This window comes from Python bivittatus, unplaced genomic scaffold (genome assembly GCF_059951505.1).
Source record: "Python bivittatus isolate LINGU-HERP-01145 unplaced genomic scaffold, Pbiv_v1 ctg000070_np1212, whole genome shotgun sequence".
In the NCBI taxonomy this organism is placed as follows: domain Eukaryota; kingdom Metazoa; phylum Chordata; class Lepidosauria; order Squamata; family Pythonidae; genus Python; species Python bivittatus.
Genome location: NW_028277034.1, coordinates 34,815,809 through 34,838,986, shown reverse-complemented (window position 1 = coordinate 34,838,986; position 23,178 = coordinate 34,815,809). Strand labels below are relative to the sequence as shown.

General features: G+C 36.9%; 1 protein-coding gene across 1 annotated transcript in view; it reads right to left on the bottom strand.

Annotated features, from left to right (window-relative positions):
• Positions 1-7,902: 7,902 nt before the first annotated feature.
• LOC103052535 (N-deacetylase and N-sulfotransferase 4) overlaps positions 7,903-23,178 on the bottom strand; it is a 103,338-nt gene continuing 88,062 nt past the window's right edge. Inside the window, exons 6-13 of the mRNA XM_007433780.2 lie at positions 22,877-23,059; positions 17,271-17,367; positions 16,634-16,757; positions 14,881-15,055; positions 13,470-13,640; positions 11,374-11,483; positions 10,068-10,170; positions 7,903-8,315 (exon numbers count right to left, since the gene is read on the bottom strand). Coding sequence (XP_007433842.1) covers positions 8,196-8,315; positions 10,068-10,170; positions 11,374-11,483; positions 13,470-13,640; positions 14,881-15,055; positions 16,634-16,757; positions 17,271-17,367; positions 22,877-23,059 — 1,083 coding nt within the window. The 3' untranslated portion in view covers positions 7,903-8,195. The remainder of the gene's footprint in view (positions 8,316-10,067; positions 10,171-11,373; positions 11,484-13,469; positions 13,641-14,880; positions 15,056-16,633; positions 16,758-17,270; positions 17,368-22,876; positions 23,060-23,178) is intronic.

The window sequence follows — 23,178 nt, the reverse complement described above, 5'->3', positions numbered from 1 at the left end:
ACAATGTTGCAGGGAGCTGCAGTCATGTGATTACCTATATGACCTACCTTGCTGGCTTCCTACAAACAAAATCAATGGGTAAGCTGGCAGGAAAGTTGCAAGTCACTCTGGTAAGTTGCTCCCATGTTTTCTCCTACCCACAGCACCGTCACCACCAGTGCCGGTCTTCTCAGCCCTCCCCTGGCCTCTCCTACTTCACATAGCATCCCCGTTCTCCTTACCTGGGACTCCTGCCTCTTCCCACTTAATGACCCTCATGTCATGAGGTTATAAGAGCAACCAGGATTGCTGGGATTGTTGTCACTAAATGATGCGGTCATGTGACATCGTGCTTTATGACTGCATTGCTTTGTGATGGCAATCCCAGTCTCAATTGCTGGCATAACCCGAGGACTTCCTGTAAATCTCTCTAGCAATCTCAATTTCCTTCAGTGCCTGTTGTTGTGATCTGGGGCTAGCCTTTTAAAAAGGAATGAAATAATGAGAGTCACATCTTGGTTGGTGAAGGATAAAAAAAAATGCTTGTTTGAAGCCCTATAAGAGAGGTAATGTAACATTTCTGATTCATGCTTAGATTAAATTATGTTGGTGGAACAGTGCACTCTTATATTAGTTATATATGCAAAACAGAGAAACAAAGTGAGACATAATTTATATGTTTTCAGAGAACTTCCTAAGAAGACTACAAATGCAGCTTAATGCATAAGCTGAATTTTATACAGTGAAATAGAGTGATTATTTTTTCTCTCTCCTTTTTATCAGCATTCTAAAATGAGACACCATTTTGGTTAATGCAAAACAAAGAGGATATTATAATAAAATCTATGCAAGAAATACTAGCAAAGAATATTAATTTAAAATTAGTAAATGATGGGAAATGCTTAGGGGTTATGCTTTAAAAACACACCTTGCCTTTAGTGAAAATATATGCCTCCAAATCTGTCTTAAAGATGTGAGAAGCTGAGTCTTGGAAATATATATGTTTATTTCAGGAAGAAGGCACATGAAATGTATAGCTTCTGCAGATCTGCTATATTATACTGCATTGTGCTTTTAATTTGTTTCTTGTTTGGTATTGTGAACTGCCCAGAGCTGTTTTGGGGTAGGTGGTGTCTAAATGTAAATAAATAAATGTGATTTTAACTCTCCTTGCCTGCATTATGAATAGGATTTGGTGCAGTGTATTATTGTAAGCTAGATCTAGTTTACAAGGAAAAAGTGAAGCATAAACTATACATAGCATTTACTAAGAAATCACACTCAGTGTGGAACAACAACTTTGCCTCTTCAATGCCTGTTATGTGTTCTGCAGAACAGGGTTTCACCATAGGTTGCCATATTATATTCTTCTATGTTTGCTAATTAAATTAAGCAATTGATTAGTCCTTTGAAGAACTGGTTCAAAATATGGAATATATTGCCTGATCTCAGCAGTCCATACAATGTGAAATTACAGGTAGTCCTTGTTTAGTGACTGCAATTGGTTCTGGAGACTTGGTTGTTAACTGAAGTGGTCGGTAAGTGAAAATCATGTGATTTTGACTGTGCTTACAATTTTACGCTGATTTGATTTACAGTATCAGAAGGATATGACCACAAACAGCTGGTGAGCCCAAATAGTGGCAAAGGTTCCCAGAACTTGACTCATGAAGAAGCTGGGTAAAAGGGCAAAACTTATAGTCCTTTTTTCCCCACTCTCCTGCCCTCTGAAATGCTCACCCCAGCAGTGGAATAATTAGCAAGAAGAGAACAAACATTTGTATTTGCATTCATTATAGAGGAAGGGATTGCAAGAGAGTAAGCAGGCAGATATTGGGGAATGTGCATTGAAAGGAATGCGCTAGCACCACCTGTTTGCCTAGCACACTCAGGGCTGTGAGCCATGAGTCACTTAGAAGGCAAACAAAAGCCTTTAGTGTGAAACTGATTAGGGTCTTGTCAGTGTCAGGCAGCAGCTGGCAGGAGGGTTCTAACCAACTAATTAAGGTCACAGCTTGGCTTGTTAGCTTGAACTTAGCACTTTTGAGGGACTGCTGTGCTGTGGAGAAAAGCAGCTCAGGGAGAGATAGCTTGTTTAAGCAATCTGTCCACTCTGCAAGGGGGTGGGGAGTTAGAAAAAAATACAGGTCAGGCACAAGGCAATGCATACTGACTGACTATAATGGTGAACATGTGACTGAAAGAGAGATGCTGCAAAGGTCGTAAATGCAGGCATTGGTCGCAAAGTTACTTTTTCATCACAGTTGTAACTGCGAACAGTCACTGTCCAAGGCAGTCGCTATATGAGAACTACCTGTACAATGCTTCCTTTCTATTACTCCCTAGAAGCCCAAATTTACAAGAGGTCTCTGAAATCTTGCTGACATGAGATGAAATAGTTCTAATGTGGTCCCAGGTCCAATAGATGCAGGATCCATCTCAAAAAGAGTTTACAACTTCTCTGTGCTGGAGGGGAGAGGTTAATCTGAAATGTTTAGAAGATGGGTCTGCCTGTTTAGAAACATTCTGAGGGCTGTTCCCTCAGGCCTTGGATTGAGATGAATGAATGTGCCTGTGAATTTTAAATGTGGTGAAGGAAAACCTCCAGCCTCCTTGTGAGTAAGCCACATCAGCAGGGAATGAATGTTTCTAGACTGGGCTTGTTGTGCTTTAAGTCTGCTTTGATAGAGGAGAAAGGGAAAGTGGTTGGAGAGGAAGGACTAGAGCGATGGCAGATGCTAGCAGTTGGCAAAAAACAAACCAAAGGGAAGAAACCTACTTTAAATGTTGCAGCTGCCCAGAGTCATCTGGAATGGAGCAGGCTAGAGATTTATTAGATAAATAAGTAGACTTAGCAATTTTAAGCAGTTAAACTTGGACTTGAGACAAAGGTCATAATCTTCAGGCTTGTGCATATAAAGCTAGGGAGCCTGGGCTTCACCTGAAAAGCTTGCACAGGAAAGGACAGAATGAATTTGACACATAGCCAAACCTGAGACTGCCTAGGCAAGAAGGAAGTATGAGTTAATTAGCCATTTAAAGCTGTCTCCTCTTGCTAAATCTGTACTCCAGCTCTGCAGTTGTGTATAATGCTATTTTTTGTGATCTAACTGGAATGCTTGGTGTAGATGACAAAACCAAGACAGTGCTGGTCAAACTAGAATGCATGGTAAGCCTACTCCAGAAGCCAAACATAGCCTTCCCAGCCACTCCAATCTTCAGAGATTTAGAGAGCTTTAGGCCACTGCCAGCTCTTGATCCCCTTAATTGACAGGATAGGAAAAATAAAGTGTGATATTCTTTGAATATATTTAAATAAAAAATAGCAATTCGATACATTTTGAGACCTGCTTCCCTCAGTAGAGAAAATGATTGGTTCTTACTGCTGCTTCCTATGTTCTAGAATTCAAGACAAATATCTTCATCTGACTTTCCTCCTTAGAGAAAATGAAAAAGTGGGGGCATTTGGTTGCACAAATACCATAGGGACCTCTTAGATGGTGGGGAAGGGAGGAAAGTTTAGGAGTGAAATTGAATAGTTTAAGTCTTCCAGTGGCCATAAGTAGTTTCCAATGTTATTGTGATGCAATACAATTGTATGTTATATTTCCTGATCATGCCACCAGCAGGCATCAGAATCATGTGTATGTTGTACTTGGAGTAAGCAGGAAGAAAGAAGAAACATTCCCATTATCTTGTCTAAAATTTAGATCTGTTGTGTTTCAAAATGAAGCCAAGGTCTCTCCAGATGGGCTTTACCTGTGAACTTCAGAATGAACTGTCTGATTAGAAGCTACATTCACACACTCTAAATAGCACAGAATCTATCCTCTTTCCTTCTGAAGCTGTATTATACCTCATTAATGTTTCTACCCTGGAGCTGATGCAATTTTCTTTGAATCTGGGTATGCAGCATGATTGGTCAAAGGCAAAATGGGGTAGTGATAGGTTAATCATGTTTAATTAATTAACTAAACATGATTAACATTAATTAAACATGATTAACATGATTCAGATTGAAACTAAAGATTGACATGCTCGGTACAGCAGCTGTTAGATTATGGCTAGGTTGCTTGTTTATGCATGATGCTGGGAATGGAAGATGAATCCTTAAATGCTGAGCCTCTTATTCTTCAGTGCTGCGTGACCTTGTGAACAGATAAGAACAAGAAAAATGGTCAATGGAGAAGCTGCAATTGGAAAGAGAGAGCCAGTGGGATGAAGAGAGGATGCTCCCATCCAAATATCTAGAAATCCTGTGAAATGATGGAAAGTCCCTTCAGAAAATTGCCATAGAAGTGTTTATTCCATAGAAGTATGAAGAAGAAAAAAAGTGAGGCACAAGTTCGATACCATCCCCTAAACAAATAAATAAAATAAACCCCAAATAAATCTAGAGATGGAAAATTATGTCTCCTGTAGTTTCAGCATCAAATATATATGGAGAGAAATGGGATTTGCAGTGGCTAGATAGAAAATAATTCTTTTCAAGGCAGTTAATATGAAAGTATCAGAATTAGTTTCCAGTGGGAAGACTATATTTTCTGTCTCTGTATCTATTTCTACAAAATCCAACTTCGGCAGATAGAAGAGTTGTTGTCACTTGTGAATCTTTATTCATCACTGTAGTTGCAGCAATACTGGGAAACATCAAGTCCGGGGATCCCCATTTTTGAAACTGCACAGGATGGATACACTGGATGCAGAAAAAAAGAAAGCATTTTTTTAAAAATGTAGACAATAATTATTCCCTTTGATAGCATTTTGACATTAGAAACTGTCATTCGATTGATTCCAATTTAACTACTATGGTTTCCTTTCCTTCATAGGCTTCTGGGACCCATAATTCCATAAAAGGGTAATCCCATCCTACTTTTTTCTGAGTGTAGATACTGTATGCTTTGAGATGAAAGGTTTCCCCAACAGCTGAGCTGTTGCTTATGTGTTCAAAAGTGGTGAGAGGAAAAGGATGAGAATATTAAGAAAGCTTGCAAGTCATTGTGAAATCATGTGAGAGTTTTTAGGAAATCATGAAAGAAAGGGAGGTATGGATGTTAGCAGCAAAGGTAATTTTTCAACAACATTTCTGGAGGGAACCCACACATAATGTAAAAATCTTTTCATGCAGAACTAAATGAATTGGAGACAGGCATATTGGTTACAGTGATGTACTAATGTTAGGAAACTCTGCTTAAAAAGGTTGGTAGATCCTTCAGAGAGGCATGTGAGACAATGTAGGGAATTTAGGATGGAGGGGGGAGGAGACAACCAGCCATAATTATTCTCCCACCCCAACTAAAAAGCTTTAGTAGGATCTCAGTTTATTCTCTGTAAGGATCCAATATGGAGAGCCAATATGCAAAAAAGTATAGCCAGTAATTCCCCTGTACAAAATGTGTTATAGTTCTAGCAGAAAGGTTCCTCATAACAAAACTGCTTTGGCGATAACATTTGCTGCTATATTCTGCTATGGGCTACAGAAATAAGGCATAAAATAAACTCATTTTATGTTGAGGTAGTTCACAGAACAATCAAATCTCAGTTAAGCAGAGGGAAACGCTTTCTCAGTAGTTTAAATGCTTATATTAACACAATGAAGCTTCTAATAAACTCAGAACAAACATGTTTTGATTATTGTAACGATCAATATACATTAAGCTACCACTGAGCAGAATTCATAAATTTCAACTTGTCCAGAATAAGACATCAAAATTGACAACAAAGAATGGCTGTGTGGAATACGTTTTTCCCAGTATATAAAAAATAATTGAATCACAGTATACTTTGGGACACAGTTAAAAATCTTATTTTTTATTTTAAGGTTCTGGGTCTGGGTTATCTGAAACCATCCTCCTTCCATGCGAACATGAATGGAAGTGGAGAGAACAACTTCTGAGCTCTTTTTCACCATGACTTCAACATGGTTGTGGACTATGCTAACAATACAGTTGGGAACTTTATATATTTCAAAGCTATCTTTTAAATGGCAAGCTAAAAAGAAACCTTGAAGTCTGGATTGGTGGGGGTGGGGCAACGCCAGACAGGGATCTACAGTGGGCTCTAGTGAGGCATCTGAAAGGATTAAAAAAAGTCAAGATGGTAGCTGCAATCTTGCGACTGAAACCCTGCCCCTTTTTAATGTTATGCATGCAAAAAAGGCACAGGGCTTCAACTGCATTGTTGCAGCTATTACCCTGACTTTTTTGATCCTCCCTGTGGATGCTCTGGAGCCTGGAGCACTATTAGCCCATGGCACACAAGTTAGGAGGTGGGGGTCAGTGGCTTTTCCTCCCTTTTTTTTTTTCCTAACTAGGCTTTCTGTAGTTTTTTTTTTTTTTAGTCTATTGTTGAAGTCAGCCAAGGGAGGGAATGAACTCTGCTGGTTTCAAGATGGCTAAGTTAACAGGTCCAATCCACTAGTACTGCAAGGCCACAGAGTGTTCCATGGACATCTCAGAGGCAACATGAATAATGAGCAGCACTTCTGCACTGCCCTTCTCCTGATCCAGCCTTCATCAGGTTTAACACTATTTCCAAGTCTTAAAGATTCAATTTATGGGACTGGCAAACTGTGTTTCTGTAAGTACTTATTAGAGGTATTTTAAATTACTGCTTTATAGTTGTTAAATTGTGCTCATCTTTATTAGTAGTGTTGCTTTTAATAGCTGAGAACTTCTCCAGTTGCATATCTGAGCACCTTGAGGAATTAGATGGACTGTAGGTAATACCTATGAACAAAGAGATTGAGATCCTTTGAATTCCACGTGCATCGTTGAGCTGTTTTTCCCCTTTTAATAATTATTTTTGTATGTTGATCTTCTTTTAAAATAGCTGTGACTAAATCTAGGTATTCTGTGTTTTAACTTAGAATGGAAGGGTTCCACTTGCAGAAGGCAGGATAGCTGAGACGTGCTGATTCCTGGTAGCTCTCAGGCAATTCCATGATTTTTTGGATCAACTAACAGAAGCAGCAGCTGCAGCAGCAGCAATAACTGGAGTTCCGCAGAAGATGTACACCGAGCCTCTCTCTCCTTCTTCCACAGAAATGTTTTGCTGGGGCAGAATAAAGAAGTTTCCATTGGAAGGATAACAGTCAACTCAATCCACAATTAGCATTTATACAGGACTTGAAATGTCCTACATGTTTTCAGGTATCTCATTTTTTTCTGCAGAACAACTCTGTGAGAAGGTTTATTATGGCACCTACAGTATACACTGAGAAATACTCTTTTTTTTTTTTTACTATGGATGTTTGCAGCATGGGGAGGTGTTTGTAGGGTGCATGCATGTGGGGGACATTTAAATAAATATTTGTTTCTTTATTTATTTGAATGGGAGATGTGGAATATTACTTAGCAGATTAATTAGATATGGTGATTCAATGGGGCTGAAACTATCTGGTTCCATTCTATACCTTGAGTGATTTAATTAGCTCTGTTTTAAGGAAAGATATTCCTGGATGGGGTGATTGATGACTGCTTGTACCCTGCATATTAAACCATCAAAAGTGTTTCACTCATCAGTGGTGGCTTCTTAAGAAATCTGTTGTAACCACAGACTCTCTCTTTCTCCATGTAACTGCAGGGATTTGAAAGATATCTTTTAATCAGTACACTAGAAGCTAAATATAGCATGGTTTTACTGTACCATACTAAGAAGTTACCTGAAGAGCTGGGAAACTCCTGGCCAAACATTATGCTCTTTTCTGGTTGAAGTATTTTCAGTATTGTTAAGGAGGAACAAGAAAGCAAGCAACAAGCAAATCTGCCTTTAAAAGATAGTATACCCTTGGAGAATAAACCACTTTATTTTATTGAAAATATCCATCTGTCTGCAAGAACAGTCCCCAAATAACAACGAAGGTATGGAATTGGAAAATTACTAAAATTGAGTTATCAAGAAAATTACAAACCTTGCTATCCATGGTGAGATGCAACCATCCTTTGCTACTATCCTGACAGATTGTAATTTGTCATATATGGTGATAACTATAGATCATATAGTCATATATGTACAGTTTCTGGGTATACAGAATATATGTGAACCCCAGAATGGATAAAGGATAATACTTCAAAGCTCTGATTGTTTTATTTGCTTGTTTTTTTTTGGTGCAGCATTTTTTAAAATAACTTTAAGAATAATATCAGATCTTCAATTGACAGCTGAGCTAGGAAGTGAAGGACAGAACAAGAAAGCGCTTTCACTTCTCTTCTGTGCTATCTCAATTTCTGGAGCTCTTGTCTTAGCCAAGATGGCAAAGGTTGTCCCAGTCTGTGCAGCAATTTGGATAGTTCCACATTGTGATCTCTGTAGTAATTTGAAAGGAATGCCCTAGACTGAGAATAAGGGAAAGAAAGAAACTTTAAGATAATTAACAATGCTTTAGTTTCCTGGTGAGGATTTGTTTAAAAAATCCCCTGACAAATAAGATAATTCCAAGTTATGCAGAAGATTCACAAAGATTGAGAAATGCATTTCTTAAACTATTCATTGATTCATTAATTAAGTAACTATAATTTGAATCACAGATTAATTGTCTGATCTTGTAGATCAATTGAATGTAAGAATAAGTGTGATTGTAATAGTTAAAGTATTGGATTACAAGTGGGAAGACCCAGGTTTAAGTTCATATTCAGTCATGGAAGTTCATTATGTGACTTTGGATCAATCAAAGACTCTCAGCCCAATCTAATTCACAGGTTCTTGTTGCCACACAAATAGAAGATGGCATTCTCTATTGTTTAGAACTCTTAAGAGGAAAAGCAGGATATAAAGCTAACAAATAATAATCATATTGCATAACCACATGATTCAGAAAGGATGGGAATATCTAATCTTAGTGTTTGTAATAGGGAATGGTGCATCTTTATGACTTCTATAGTCTTATGGAACTACCAAGGATGTTGATCAAATGGGAAATCTTCCCATGCCAGTGAAAAGGCAAGGAAAAAAAAAAAGACAGTTTGGCTACTAGTGTCAAAATCTAGATCACTTCCTAACACCTGTACAATGGTATGAGCTGATCCATTACCGTATATACTCGTGGATAAGCCAAGAATTTTAGGTACCAAAATGCACCCAAAAAATGAGGTTTGGTTTATCTGCAGATGAACTTACCCATGAATATATATGGCAATACTTTTTTTTTAAGTAGCTGTATTTCCTGTATATACTCGCATATAAGCCATCTGTGGATAAGTCGACCCTTGAATTTTTAACCTAAATACTATGAAAAATGTGGGTCATGGATAGTGCATTTTTCATGGTATTTTGGTTAAAAATTAAAGGGTTGGCTTAGCCACGGATGGGCTTGTATGTGAGTATATGTGATATATCAGTTATCTGAATCCATACAACTTACTGAAAAAGGAGGCTGATCTGGGATCTAACATTACCAGTTGTTCAAATAATTATTTTCGGTTTGTACTTATAGTAAACAAAGTATGAAAAGAATAATAGGTGTTATATATTTACAATAAAAGTAACATTAATTTGACAGTAGGCTCAACATTGAAAGTTGGAAATCCTCCACTTCCACCAGAAGCTTCTTCAGGCAGGAGGGCAATTCCTAGCCTTCAAATCTTCTGGGCCTAATGGTCTTCTCTGCCATTTATTTGGTCACTTGAGCAATTAAAGGAGCAAGAATAAGTAATGGCATTAACTTTTCCCTGTGACAACTGTACAGATTAGGTCTGGAGGAAGAGTACAAATAAAAGAAGAGCAGCAACAATAGTAAGAAAAGAGGAAAGAAGGATCCTTGTCAAGCATCAAAAATGTGGAGCCCAGACTGCTGCCAGCGATGATATGGATTCTATTAGGGCTGAACATGTTTTGAAAATGACTTGAAAATGATGCTTCCCAATGCCTGAATGCCTGAGTGGAGCACCTCTTTAAATCGAATGAATCTTTTTCAGGCTTTCAGCAGCTGATGTGAAGAGGTGCTGCATTTGCACTGCCTCACAATCAGAAGCACCTCTTTCGAATGATTTGGAAGCATGCAAAGTCTTAATAACAATTTCATTTTTCTTCAGGCCATACTAAACATTACAGTAAATAACAATAAAAACTCAATTAAAATAAAATAATACCTCTTGATCCATGGGAGGGTATTTTCGGCCTTTGCTTTTCCCCAGACATTTTATCTTTCCTCCCTCCAGCAGCTGGCACCAAAATCCTTTCTGAGGATCAAACCTAAAATATTGCTTAGGTAAATGCGGTGGGCTTGGGAGATGACAACATCCCACAACAACCTATTCACTGCAAAAAACAATCTTGGCATAGATTTGTTAATTTACTCTTCAAAGTTGGGGATGGATACATTTTAGTGGATTTCAGAATGCACACTAGGGAATAAACCAAAGACAGTTCTTGCTGTTGAATATATTGTTTTGGGACCTGTGACATACTTAGAACAGTGAAAAGGCAGCTGTAAAAAACACTGAAAAGTTTAATTAAATTTGGCAGTTGACTTGGAAGGCCAATGTATTATTGGTTGGAATATAGCAATAATGAGCTTCCCCCCATTTTTTTTTTTTTTTTTTTTGCTCTGGGCTTTTTCCAATAATAGCAATATATCCACATACACAGCACATTTCAGACAAAGAGAAATTACTTTTCCAGCTCAGTCTATTACTACATTAATCCTCATTGCCCAAATCATATTTAGTGGTGGTATCAATTAAAATTAAATAAATCATTGATTAAATGGATATACTGAGAGGAGTTCACTTCTAGCTTGGATTTCTCACTCTCCTTTGTGCCTAGCAAAGTCCTTTCGCTGGTTTTCAGTAATTTCCCAGGAGGAGAAACAATATTGCTTGCTGTGCATGAGAAAAGAAATGAAGCTGTAGAATTATGTTGCAAACAATATATTTGTTTCCAAGGAAATATACTTGGAAGGAAATTTACTACCGAAGAAAATGTTAATTTGCCATAATTATGTCTGTGGTAGATTCCTTGTGCTGAAGAACGTAGATGGAATCCAGCATCAATTAGGCATTTCTGTATCTTGGGTTTCACTAGGCATTGGGCTAACACACTATGAAGCCATTAAAAGGAACTCAATGTTGACTACATTACGCTCTATAGAATTCTTTGGTCACAATTACATAACTCTGGAATATTACCTGCTAAAGTGGGTTTTTCTTGATGCAGAAAACATCAACTATACTCTTTCTCATTTTAAAGTCCATCTCTAAATGCATCTTGAGGTAAGAAAAATGTGAAGATGCCACAGAAAGAGCAACTAGAACTAGACAATCCCTTATCTTTACATCTGCAGTATGTTAATAACAGATGTTTTTAAAAAGTAAAATAATACTAGAAATATAGCTATGATACTAATGCAAAATAGAGATGTATAGGATAAGGGGGGGGAGAAGAAATGTAACTCACGTTAAAGCTTCAGAATAATTATAATGAGGAGAAACACCTAGAAACTTCTGAACTACATCCATTACAGTAGCTGGGTCACTTCTTAGTTGCTGTCCATCAACAATTAATAACTGTAGAGATAAGGTAAATTGTTTATTTAAATATAAAACTCAAAGGAAGTGTGAAGCATTGCAACATCATTTATGCATTTAGAGAAAGGATGGGATTGTCTCATTTTCCATGGCATGGCAAAACAAACACATCTGTTGTGAGGCTTCAGGATCTCTTTGGACTGCCTTGCTATTTTCAAATTTGGTTTCTCCTATACTGGTAATTTAGCCTGATCATAGTGATCAAACTGGAGTAAGAGTGCTACTGATCACTGTGCTTCCCTTGTTTCTTAAACACTAGGAGAATTCCACCCTCCAACTTAAAAGAAGGACCAAATAGGACAATCTCAAGGTAGTCCATGAGGCAAATGTGCAATAGGAAAAACTTTGCATTTATTAACCTGAAAAAGAAGATATACCTAATGGCATAGACTTTAACTGAGAAAATTAAAACTTCCTTCTTTATGAATTAAATTTTCCTAAGTAAATAATTAAAGTTTTCCAAATAAGTCCCTGGAATAGTACACTGAACTTCTGAAAATGCATTAAAAAACACATAAAATAATTCTTATTTAAGACATCAGACAGGCTGCTCCACAATCTGGAGCAGAATCCATACTCTAGACAGCTCTGGATAAAGCCAATTACAGATTTGTTCCACAAAGCTTTGTGTAATAAATTCAGTAAATGGAATCAGAAATGGGATCAGTGATAGATGAACCAAATATTGAGAACTTAGCTTGAGCTCAGAGATGGAGCTGGGAACTCTGAATACACAATTGCTTTGGGGATTTCAGTCTAAAAAGTCATTTTGCTGACTGAAAGCAATAATAAAATTATGAGTTTTACAGGTGATCAATAAGACTTTCCCCTTAAAATCCCTAACGTCAATGTCAATCCCACACCTGAACATTTCTCCCAGTTAAAATAGTATTATTCAAATTAAGCTTATCATGAGTGGAGAGTGAAGACATTTATGCCCATTTTAAAAAGTTATGTTTGTCTGAATAATAGGATAGTGCTGTACATGTCTGCTTAGAAGTTCAGTAGATCTGAACAGATATATAATACAGTCTGGACTCCCTCACTTTTGGCACAAAGATTAAACAAGTTTATTACACAAAGTGAAAAGAGTCCAAAACTGGCCAGCCAACTGATCTGGCTGCTGGTCTGGCAAAGTGAGAACTAGGCAGGTAAATAGCCCAACTGGCTGACAGCAGCTCACTCTTTATTGCAACTCATGTACCACAAATTGAAGATCAAGGAACAGTCTTCATAAAGCCAGGTAAAACCCATGTGTCACAAACAGTTGCAGATTGAGTTTAATTGATTTGAAACCATTAATTTCATTTAGGACTTCCTTTTTGGTGGTACCAAAATGCAAATAATAGTAAATATATCCCTCTTCTATCACCACTGATACCAAATTGCCTTGGTCTGCCTGCCAGTCTTCCTAACTCAAGATATGTTATGCTTCCCTAGCCAGACAGATTAACAATACTAGAAATTAGATATGCACATACGCGTTATTCTTCTTTTGAAGTTCATTGAATAGTTCATTTTCTTGAATGTCTTCTTTATCTTCTATCACCACTGAGACAGACTTCTTTTATTTCTCAATAGTAATGAGACTGGTTAGCATAAAATTACCAAGTTACTACTTAGAAACATTGGATTTGGGGTGAAATCCGATGCTCACCTAACTCTCCTCCCTTGAAACTTCTAGCTTTATTCTACAAAAATATTTCTAATTTCCTCAGTATGAATCTCCAGTATTTAATTGGTAAGAGATCCCAGTTCTTCTGAAAATAATTTCACATTTTAGAACTGAGGACATAATGATTTCTGTGTCTAAAGTGCTTTGTGTTTTAAGAAAAAGCACAAGAGGTTTATCAGCTCATTGTTAAGCATGTTACAATCCATTATTAAACATGTTAAATATTAAACAAGTTATAAAGTGATGATGAACGTTTATCACAGAAAATTATTTGGTGAAAGGGCAATTACCTGTGAAGAGGAGAAATATTTTAGCCACCTTTCTATATGGACAGCATACCAGCCAGGAATCAAACATTTTTTCTGTAGGGCCTTTAGTTCAGGCGGTGCCCCATCATTTGAAGTAATTACTTCATAGAAATTGAACTTTAGAGCAGTGGAGTCCTCATGAGAACGCTGATGCTAATTGAGGAAAATGCAATGTTAAATAACCACAAGTTAGAAAGAGTAGCTGAGAGTTTCCTAATCATTTTCACAAGTGCCCTTTACCAACTCTGGTTGATTTGTCAGTTGCCCTCTCTAATGAAAGATAATAAAGTATCTTGCAGCACCTGGAAAACTAACAAGTTTATTATGGCATATGTTCCATAAAAATGATGCTATCATAAATGGTCAGTCTTTAGATTCCCTAAAGTCTTATTTTTCCTGCAATAAAGTTATAATCAAAGGTAGATTGTGAGGCTATGCCTACCATTTTGTAGAGCTTGATCAGCACCCCTCCCCACCAACAGTTATACCTGTTCTGTAGTACCTATTGTTGTTCAGTGACAAACTGAATATAAAATGCTGATTTTGGCTTTTAAAGCCCTACATTGATTCAATTCCAAATATCTCAAAAAAAAAAAAATCCTCTTTCTGTAAAACCTCCCTTAAGGCGTGTGAATGAAGCTGTCTTCCATGTTTCTTTTTCTAGAGAGATATAATTATGAGTTAAGGTATAGGAACTTTTCTGGAGTTCTGAAATGCGTTCTCCTAAGAACTCAATTTATTCTTCCTACTCTCCTTCTGGTTTTCCTTGCAGAGGACTGGATGAAACAATTCTTGTGGTCCCTTCAATCTCTACAGTTCTATGATTCTATAAAGATCATACAGTCACACATAAGGGAACCCATAGAACAATTTTATTAAGGCTTTTATAAGTTTTAAATAATGTTGTTTTAATTGAGTTGTGGCAACTGATTATCACACGGTGCCTCAACAGAAGCCATTATCCTCAGTAATATGGACACTAAGTGAGTAGGATTAAAAAAAAAAAAACCTAAAGAACTGGGAATTGCACTAAGTTGTAGGTTTCAGATTATCATAAACCCAAATTTCATCATCTGAGGTTCCCTTGTATTATAAATTAATACTACAATAGAGCAGGAGATTGCAACAAAAGCTATGCTGTGAGGATATAACTGTGCAATATTTTGTTGAGTGATGTAGAGCCCATTGTTAATGGTTTCTTCCTAGGGCCTTCTGATGGCAATGATAGCAGAGAAAAGGACATATTATTTGCCTCACCTGTGTAATTTATCTATGTAGCAATTAGATTACATTAAATAGAGCACCAGAAATAGTTCCCTTGCTATCAAAGCAATGGCTTTGATTGGATGCCTTATAGTTGTAAACTCACTTTTTTTCGTTCCAAGAATCATACCTGATACCAAGAATATGCTCGGTCGGATGGATCAATGAGGATGGTGATGATTTTTGCTTTGGGTATCAAGGACACTGCACGTTTGGGAGCATCTTCAGAATGGAAATAGTTGGCACTTTTCTCAAACAAAATATCAGTAGTGATATTTGAAGGGGTAGGAAAAAAATCCATATACCTGCAAGTAAAAATGCAACATCAGCAATTATGAGAGTAAAGAACATTTTTCATCTTGCCAAAAGAAACTTTTAAAAACATAAGTAAGAGGTGTATGTATCTGAATAATAGTAGATATAATTGAATGATCTCAGGTGCTACTATTTTGAGAGGGAGAAGTCCTTATCAATGTACAGTATAGCATACAATTTATCTCTCCTTATTCTAAACTAAAATGCCCTAGACTTGCCACTTTTCACATATTGGAGTAGTTCTAGGCTTTTGAGTATGTTGGTTGGCCTTTTCTATTATTTATGTAATGACTTTTTGAGGTGCAGTGAGTAGAACTTGCATGGAGCCCCAGATCGAGGGAGATTATCAGTGGTCTTGTATGTCTTCCATTTTCTAATTATTGCTCCCACAGTTGATTTCTTCGCACCAAGCTGCTTGCCTATTGCAGATTCAGTCTTCCCAGCCTGGTGCAGGTCTACAATTTTGTTTCTGGTGTCCTTTGACAGCTCTTTAGTCGTGGCCATAATGGAGTTTGGAGTGTGACTGTTTGAGGTTGTGGACAGGTGTCTTTTATACTGACAACAAGGTCAAACAGGTGCCATTACTACAGGTAACGAGTGGAGGACAGAGGAGCCTCTTAAAGAAGTAGTTACAGGTCTGTGAGAGCCAGACATCTTGCTTGTTTGTAGGTGACCAAATACTTATTTTCCACCATGATTTGCAAATAAATTCTTTAAAAATCAGACAATGTGATTTTCTGGATTCCCCCCCCCATTTTGTCTCTCATAGTTGAGGTATACCTATGATGAAAATTACAGGCCTCTCTCATCTTTTTAAGTGGGAGAACTTGCACAATTGGTGGCTGACTAAATACTTTTTTGCCCCACTGTAAATACTGAAATATTGGGAGTTTTATTTTCAGTTTTCTTGTCCTACTGTCTCTGGAGCTGGTTCTCTCCTTCTGATACATTCATTGATGTATTTAATACATTCATTGGGATTTACTTCTAAGTAGACATAAAATAGCTTCTTTAAAATAGCCTTTTTCATTATTCTCTTTTATCCTCGTTTCATGTGAAAAAAAAATAACATTGTAATAATTTAGGTTTCCTGGTCCTGTTATCCTTCTCAGCTATGTGATAACAATTGGGGCACAAGACTAGACAGTGTATTCTAAATATAGATGCTTCATCAACTTAGATTGTTATGATAATTCTGATTAATTTTCCTTTCCTTTCTTGAACATTCTCAGCCTAGAACTTTTTTCTTTATTGCTGTTAATTTATATGGTATTTAGGACACCCAATTAAAAACAAAGGGAAAGAGATGAAAAACAAACAGAACATGTAATCCAGCTCTTTCCCAAATGGCATTTGATTACAAAGAATATAAATATTGGCATGATAATGTCAAATAAAAAAAAATCATACTTAGATAATTATCTCATCAGTGTGACCTAATTTCTAACTGATACATATGGCATCACACACAGAAACTGAAAATTATTTCAGTATCGCAAATACTTCTATAATGAGTCCTCCGTGATTCAGTATATGCTAAAAATGTACTTTTGTTTTATTATTCTTACCAATCAATTCCCTTGTGATAGTTGTTTCCATTAAAGAACTGAACTTCCTCAAAGGTTTTTGGGCTAGGAAGATTACTAATGATGGAAGGATGCATAAGGAGAAATAAATAAAGTGCTGTTGTTCCTACAGGGAAAATGAAAATAATCAGGATTATATAACAATGCAGAAAAAAGCAAGAGATATAAAAAAATAAAGAATGGTTTTCAAGAAATATATTCCCAGAGGAAAAAGAAAATCCCACTTATGGAATTATATATTAATATTATATAAGTTTATGCCAAAGAATTTAGTTAATTTTTTTTCTTAAAATTTGCTATACATCTATACTAAGGTTGTGCTAATATTAGGAATTTATATTCATTACATTTTATTAGGAAATGTCTTACATTGATTATTATAAAACTGTTATTACTATTATTACAGGAAAAGAGCCATAATATTTGCAAACCAATGATAGTTTGAGGGTCCAGAGAAAAAGACCCTAAATTGTTTCTCATAGCTTCTCCAGTTCAGCAGACTTACAAAATTACTACATCCTAAAAAATATTGTTTCACTATTTGGAAAAGAAGTTATTATTGTTGTTGTTATTATTATTGTTGTTATTGTTGTTGTTATTTACTATATAATTCTCTTACCTGTTTTCTGGGGTCCAATCACAAGAAATTTTGGTAGGTGGCCACAAGTTTTGTCTCTAGACCAGATATCACGATGGCGCCTGTCATCACATGGATTCTGAGAATAAAAAATAAATTACTTCTGGAGAATATTAAAATATTTAGTATTCTGTCCAGTTGAAAAGTCCTTTGTAGCAAATGGTGTTTTGTTTTGTTTTTTGCAGAAAAATCAAAGATATTCTGCTTCAGAGTGCATTCCCGAATTGAGGTCTAAAGCAAACCCAGATTGAAATCTATTTTATTTTACTGCAACAGATTTGTATTTCACTGTTGTTATTATTTGCATGTTAATGCTTCTAATTTTGTTTTGTACTTTATTTTGTACATTATTTGGGGAATTTGTACATTATTTGGGGAATTCAGCAAAAATATCAAAAATAAAGTAAAAAGCCAGCCTATATATGTCCCACAACCTGAAGCAAAAATCTCCATATGGCATTTATAAAGTGAAAGGATGTAACAAAATAACACTTTTTTTTAAAAAACCACAGTAGTTAAAATGAACAAAGTAGAAGTCCAATATGCAAAGAACTACAATAAGATGCTTCAGCGTGAGAAGCCAATGGCCCATCAGGCTCTCACCTTGAATAGCAATCTGAACTCCAACACATACAAAAAGAAAACTGGACAAACTTTTAATCTCCAGGGCTGTTATGCTAGGTTTCATGTTGTATGAATATGCATATGTAATTACACACATACATACACACACAAATGCACACACATTCATAGACATACAGTTGGAAAAGACATCTGTCTCTCTCCCCTTATGCTAAGGGGGACATGCATTAAAGTGATCAAGTGGCTAAACGCTCTACTATAGCATTACAACAGTGTAGCACCTCACTGTTATAGCACTATACTGCTAAAGCACTTCTGATAATCCATCTAGACTGTGAGACGCTGTAAAGTTCTCTGTTCTTCAGATAGATATGATTGTCTGACCATGGACTCTGCTAAATCTGATTGGCAGGCCGTTGGGTCTGTGAGGTAGCATGGGGGATGAGAAGAGAAGGGAAAAGTAAATGGAAGAAGAAATATATGCCTAGTTTTACAAAGCAAATATTCTTCACATTTGTTGCTAACATTACAGGAATTAACATTTTACTTCTAAAGTAGGAAAGCACAGTGTATGGCCCCATGGCTAAAAGTAGTCCCTAACTCTTAGTAATGTCCCCAAAGACTTTCAAAAGTAATTACTAACCTAAACTGTTTAATGATATAGAACAATGGATTATTAAACACATTACTAGAGAATAATTATATTACTCTGTTTTTAATTAAGTTAAAATTAAATTAAAAATAAATTTAGTCCTGGTTCAATTGCTTCCTTTCTTCAGTCTCTGGTACATCACCTAACTGCCAAGTAGGACCTTCTCAGAAAAGTTGTACCCTCCTGCTCTAAATAAAGAGTATTATTTCAAAACACACACACAAAATATTTCCATTAGATTTCAAGAATTCATTTTCCATCTCTTGTTTTTTTTTAAATGAAACACTGTCCATTAATAAAATCTGAAAACAAAGGAAATTAAATTTCACACATGGAGAAACTCTAAATTTAAAATGTTTGTTTTGACTGATGCGATTAGTGAATTATAAAGTCACATAATTTTATAAGATACAATTGAACAAGTTAATTTAAATTAGAACATTCAAGATATCTCTCTGAGGTGTAAAAGTTCAAATCCTTATTTGCTTTAAATTTGCTTAACTCCTGTAAATACACTGACCTCAAAACAATGCTGTATAAAAACACTTGTCTTGAGGCATGAAACTATCTAACATGATGTATTCATAATAATATGGCATACTCTATTTTGAGCATGCCAGACTGACATGGAAATACTTAAGAGTATGCATAGACTAATGTGATTAATGCAATACAAAATGTAGCAGTTCTACGTAGGATGGATGAGAGTGTACATCACAGCACAGTCATTGTTTGCAAGTCTTGTTTTGCCCAGCTTTTTGAAAATACTAATAATAGAGAATGATAACACAGAAAAATAATGCAGAACAATGATAAAATATGGCAATTGGAATTGATTGCTATCCATTATCTTTTTTTAGTTTTTGAGTATTATTGGGAGCACTTTTATTTAACCAGTGTATAATTTGGTATGCCGTTTGTTTTAATTGGATCAAGATGCAGTACTTTTCCCTCTTTACTAGAGGTATTACAAATGGAATTATCTCTTTATCTATCAAGTTGTCTCACAAAATGAATCAATAATGTTCTTAATCTTTGCTTATTTGATATTGGAATCACTGGCCTGGTTTATTAGACAAAGGGAGAACATTTCAGGTATAACAGTGGCAGGAGTTGTACACGAACTGTTATATGCCAATGATATATTATGTAATTGATAATTATGAATTCTGTATGCTAAAATTTATTGATATAAAATTCATAGTTTCCTTATTAATCACATTATTTGATTATTTGGGGAAAGTCTCATATACTTCCTATAGATTCTTATATTATATTATATATAGTTATATATATAGTTATATATAATATAATATAACATAAAGACACTTATATTACATTATATATAGTTATATATAAGATAATATAATTATAAAATATTATATATAGTTACTTCATGGAAACTTCATCTACAGATGTAAAAATATTGAATTTTATATTTTATTTTTACCTCAAGTAAAAATTCACATAAATAGATGATCAAAAATCTCATTGAATTCACTGAGAAATATAAATGTTACAAAATACAATATTACTTCAAGATTGATGTTTAGAAATATTCCTATGGTAATTTCCTTATTTTAAGCAGATGGAGAAATTATTAAATACTTTTTTGTGGGAAGGACACACTTATTATTATGAGATTTAACCTGACAGACTTTCTTTTTAACTTCAGTTTTGTTATGGAATACAAGTGAACAAGGTAAAAACACACACACATACACTATTAGTGAGACTCATTTGACATCATGGCAGAACCCTGGCTCTATTTTCAGCCACAACTGAAAAATTTCAGCCATAACAGCCATTATAATTCCAGGATTAAAGGCAAGAAGACAAATTTTCAAGATATTGGGGTGGAAGTATAGCCCTTCTTCATATGACACATTTATTTAATTATTTAAACAACTTACATGGCTGCCTATTTCAAAGAGTGATCTCAGGAAACTCATAGCAACCAATAAAAACAATGGCATAAAAAAAAAATGTACCCTTCCCACCAAGATGCCAGAACCACCCATACTGGTAATCCCCAAATCAACCCCCCATCCTAGCCCAATGCCTGGGGAAGAGCCAGGTCTTCACAGCCTTCCAGAAGGTTAAAAGGGTAATCCCCCCACCCCTGAATCACAGGTGGAAGGCTGATCCAATGAACCAGGGTGGCTATGGAGAATGTATATTCCAGGATAAGGGTCTGGATGGGGAACAACAGGCTCCAGCTGAACCCTGGCAAGACGGAGTGGCTGTGGGTTAATGGCTCTTCTGTATCTGGGACGTTGTCATCGTTGGTTCTGGATGGGGTAGCACTGCCCCAGACAGACCCAGTGCGTAACTTGGGAGTCCTCCTGGACTCACGACTCCTGCTCAAAGAGCAGGTGGCAGCCGTGGCCAGGAGGGCTTTTGGACAGCTTTGGGTTGTGCACCAGTTACGCCCTCTCCTGGATCGGGATGCCTTGCGAACGGTCACTCATGCCCTTGTTATCTCCCAGATAGACTACTGCAATGCGCTCTACATGGGGCTACCCTTGAAGAATATCCGGAACTTGCAGCTGGTCCAGAATGCGGCCGCGCGGGCGATTTTTGGGGCCCGAAGAAGGACCCATATAACACCTCTGCTCCGTGAGTTGCATTGGGTACCAGTTTGCTTCTGGGTCCAATTCAAGGTGTTGGTTATCACCTTTAAAGCCCTACATGGCATGGGGCCAGGCTACCTGAAGGACCGTCTCGCCCCCACAATCTCTACCCGTCCCACCCGATCTCGCAGAGAGGGCATGCTTCGTATCCCCGCGGTAAAAGAATTCTGATTAGCGGGGTCCAGACGGCGGGCCTTCTCTGCTGTGGCCCCCACCCTTTGGAACATCTTGCCCCCGGAGGTGAGACAGGCCCCCTCACTCCAGGCCTTTTGGAGGGACTTAAAGACATGGCTATGCCATCTGGCCTGGGGCAGGGAGGGAAGAAATCAGAATTGGGGTTGGCTGGTCCCTTAGTGGTATGCTGTGGCCCCAGCGGTCTCTTGGATTTCTTAGCTTTTTAATCTTTTTAATGTTTGGTTTCATAACTTTTAACTGTATTTATGTTTTTTGGTGTGTTGTGAGCTGCCCAGAGTCCCCCGTTGTGGGGAGATGGGTGGGGATAAATTAAAATAATAATAATAATAATAATAATACTAATAATAATAATAATACAACTTTGAATACAGTCATTGACACTAGAGTTACAAGAGATCACCTCAGTGCAATCAGCAGGCCTACGTTTGGCTCCCAATGCCTGCACATAGTAGGCCTCTCTGTTCCAACCTCCATTCTGGCTCTGCAGTATGTGAATGCTCCCCAATGGAGCTTCTTCCCATGACATCATCTTCATGGTAATTTCAATCACAACTCCATCGTTCCCACTCCATGCACCCACCAAACATAACAAACAATCTCTCTAGTTCCCTCCCCCATTCACCCAACATTTAGTAAGGGTTTTTATTGATTGATTGCATGTCATCAAGTCATTGTCAACTCTAACATCCAATTCCCACTAGGTATCATCTTGGAAAAAAAATCTTAACCAACTGCTAAGCCATCAAAACTGGGAATGGGAGATTTTCTACCTTGTTCCTCCTGATTAAAAGTGTAAAGCAGAAGTTTCTCTGTAAAATAAGGAGTGGTGAGAGCATACCAGAGCCTCTCTAGGATTATGGTATGAGTGTGTTTATGTGCAACACTAGGGATTATGGGGATAATGCCTAGTGTTGGGGATCCACTTTTCAGAGAGCAGAGGAGTCAATCCACCATATTTACATCCATGTACCCTCCATTACAATATCCTTCCTTTTGGTACAAAGGGGTGAAGTTCCCCCTTTGTTGTCAAATGACTTCTAGACTGTTTCTTATTATTTGCAAAAAATGGAATATGAAAAGGTGTCAGGCCCCTTCCTCTCATGCAGTGCTTAAAGTCTAATTATTCCATAACCTAGTTTGTCTCATCATTACTTCGCCTCATAGCTAATTCATCAAAACAAGTTACTGCAAAGCAATTCACCAGGAAAATAAAAAGCTTTTTTCTCCTCTCTCCTTGCTGTCTTTTTTCTCTCATCAATATCAACCAAGCTGAGAGCTGATACTTTACAGCCTGGCTTCAGGTAGGTGTTAATGAAGGTAATGTAACCGCTAGTTTCTTCTCTGCTGGGCAATGTGCCCTTAGAAAAACGTGCTGATTTTGAAAAGGAAATGAAACGAATCTACCAAGCCATCTAAAACAGATTAAAATGTCTTTGTTGTTAAATTGTGCTTTTCTAATTTTTTGCCCAGCAGTCTTCCCTGCAAATAAATATTGGGGCCATGCTGTTCAGACAAGTAGATATTACCTGCCAGAGTGGGTCCTTTTGCTCAGGAAAGAGCTCAAAATACTTGTGAGCCAACTGAAGTGGACGTAGCGTCTGCAGCTTCAGGTTGGTCCAGCTTTGAACAAAACTGGCCAGGTGGACAAAGGTGTATAAACCTAGTCGGTCATTCCCATAGTTAGACAAGTGAGTCATGAAGATACTGATCTGAAAATAAACACAAAATGTTAGTGACTTGTAATTGCAGGAGGATATCACTGTGTGGCAGGAGGTGTATTTCAGATCCGGATGTGTATAGTTGCCTGTTTTTAAAGGGTTCTACTAGC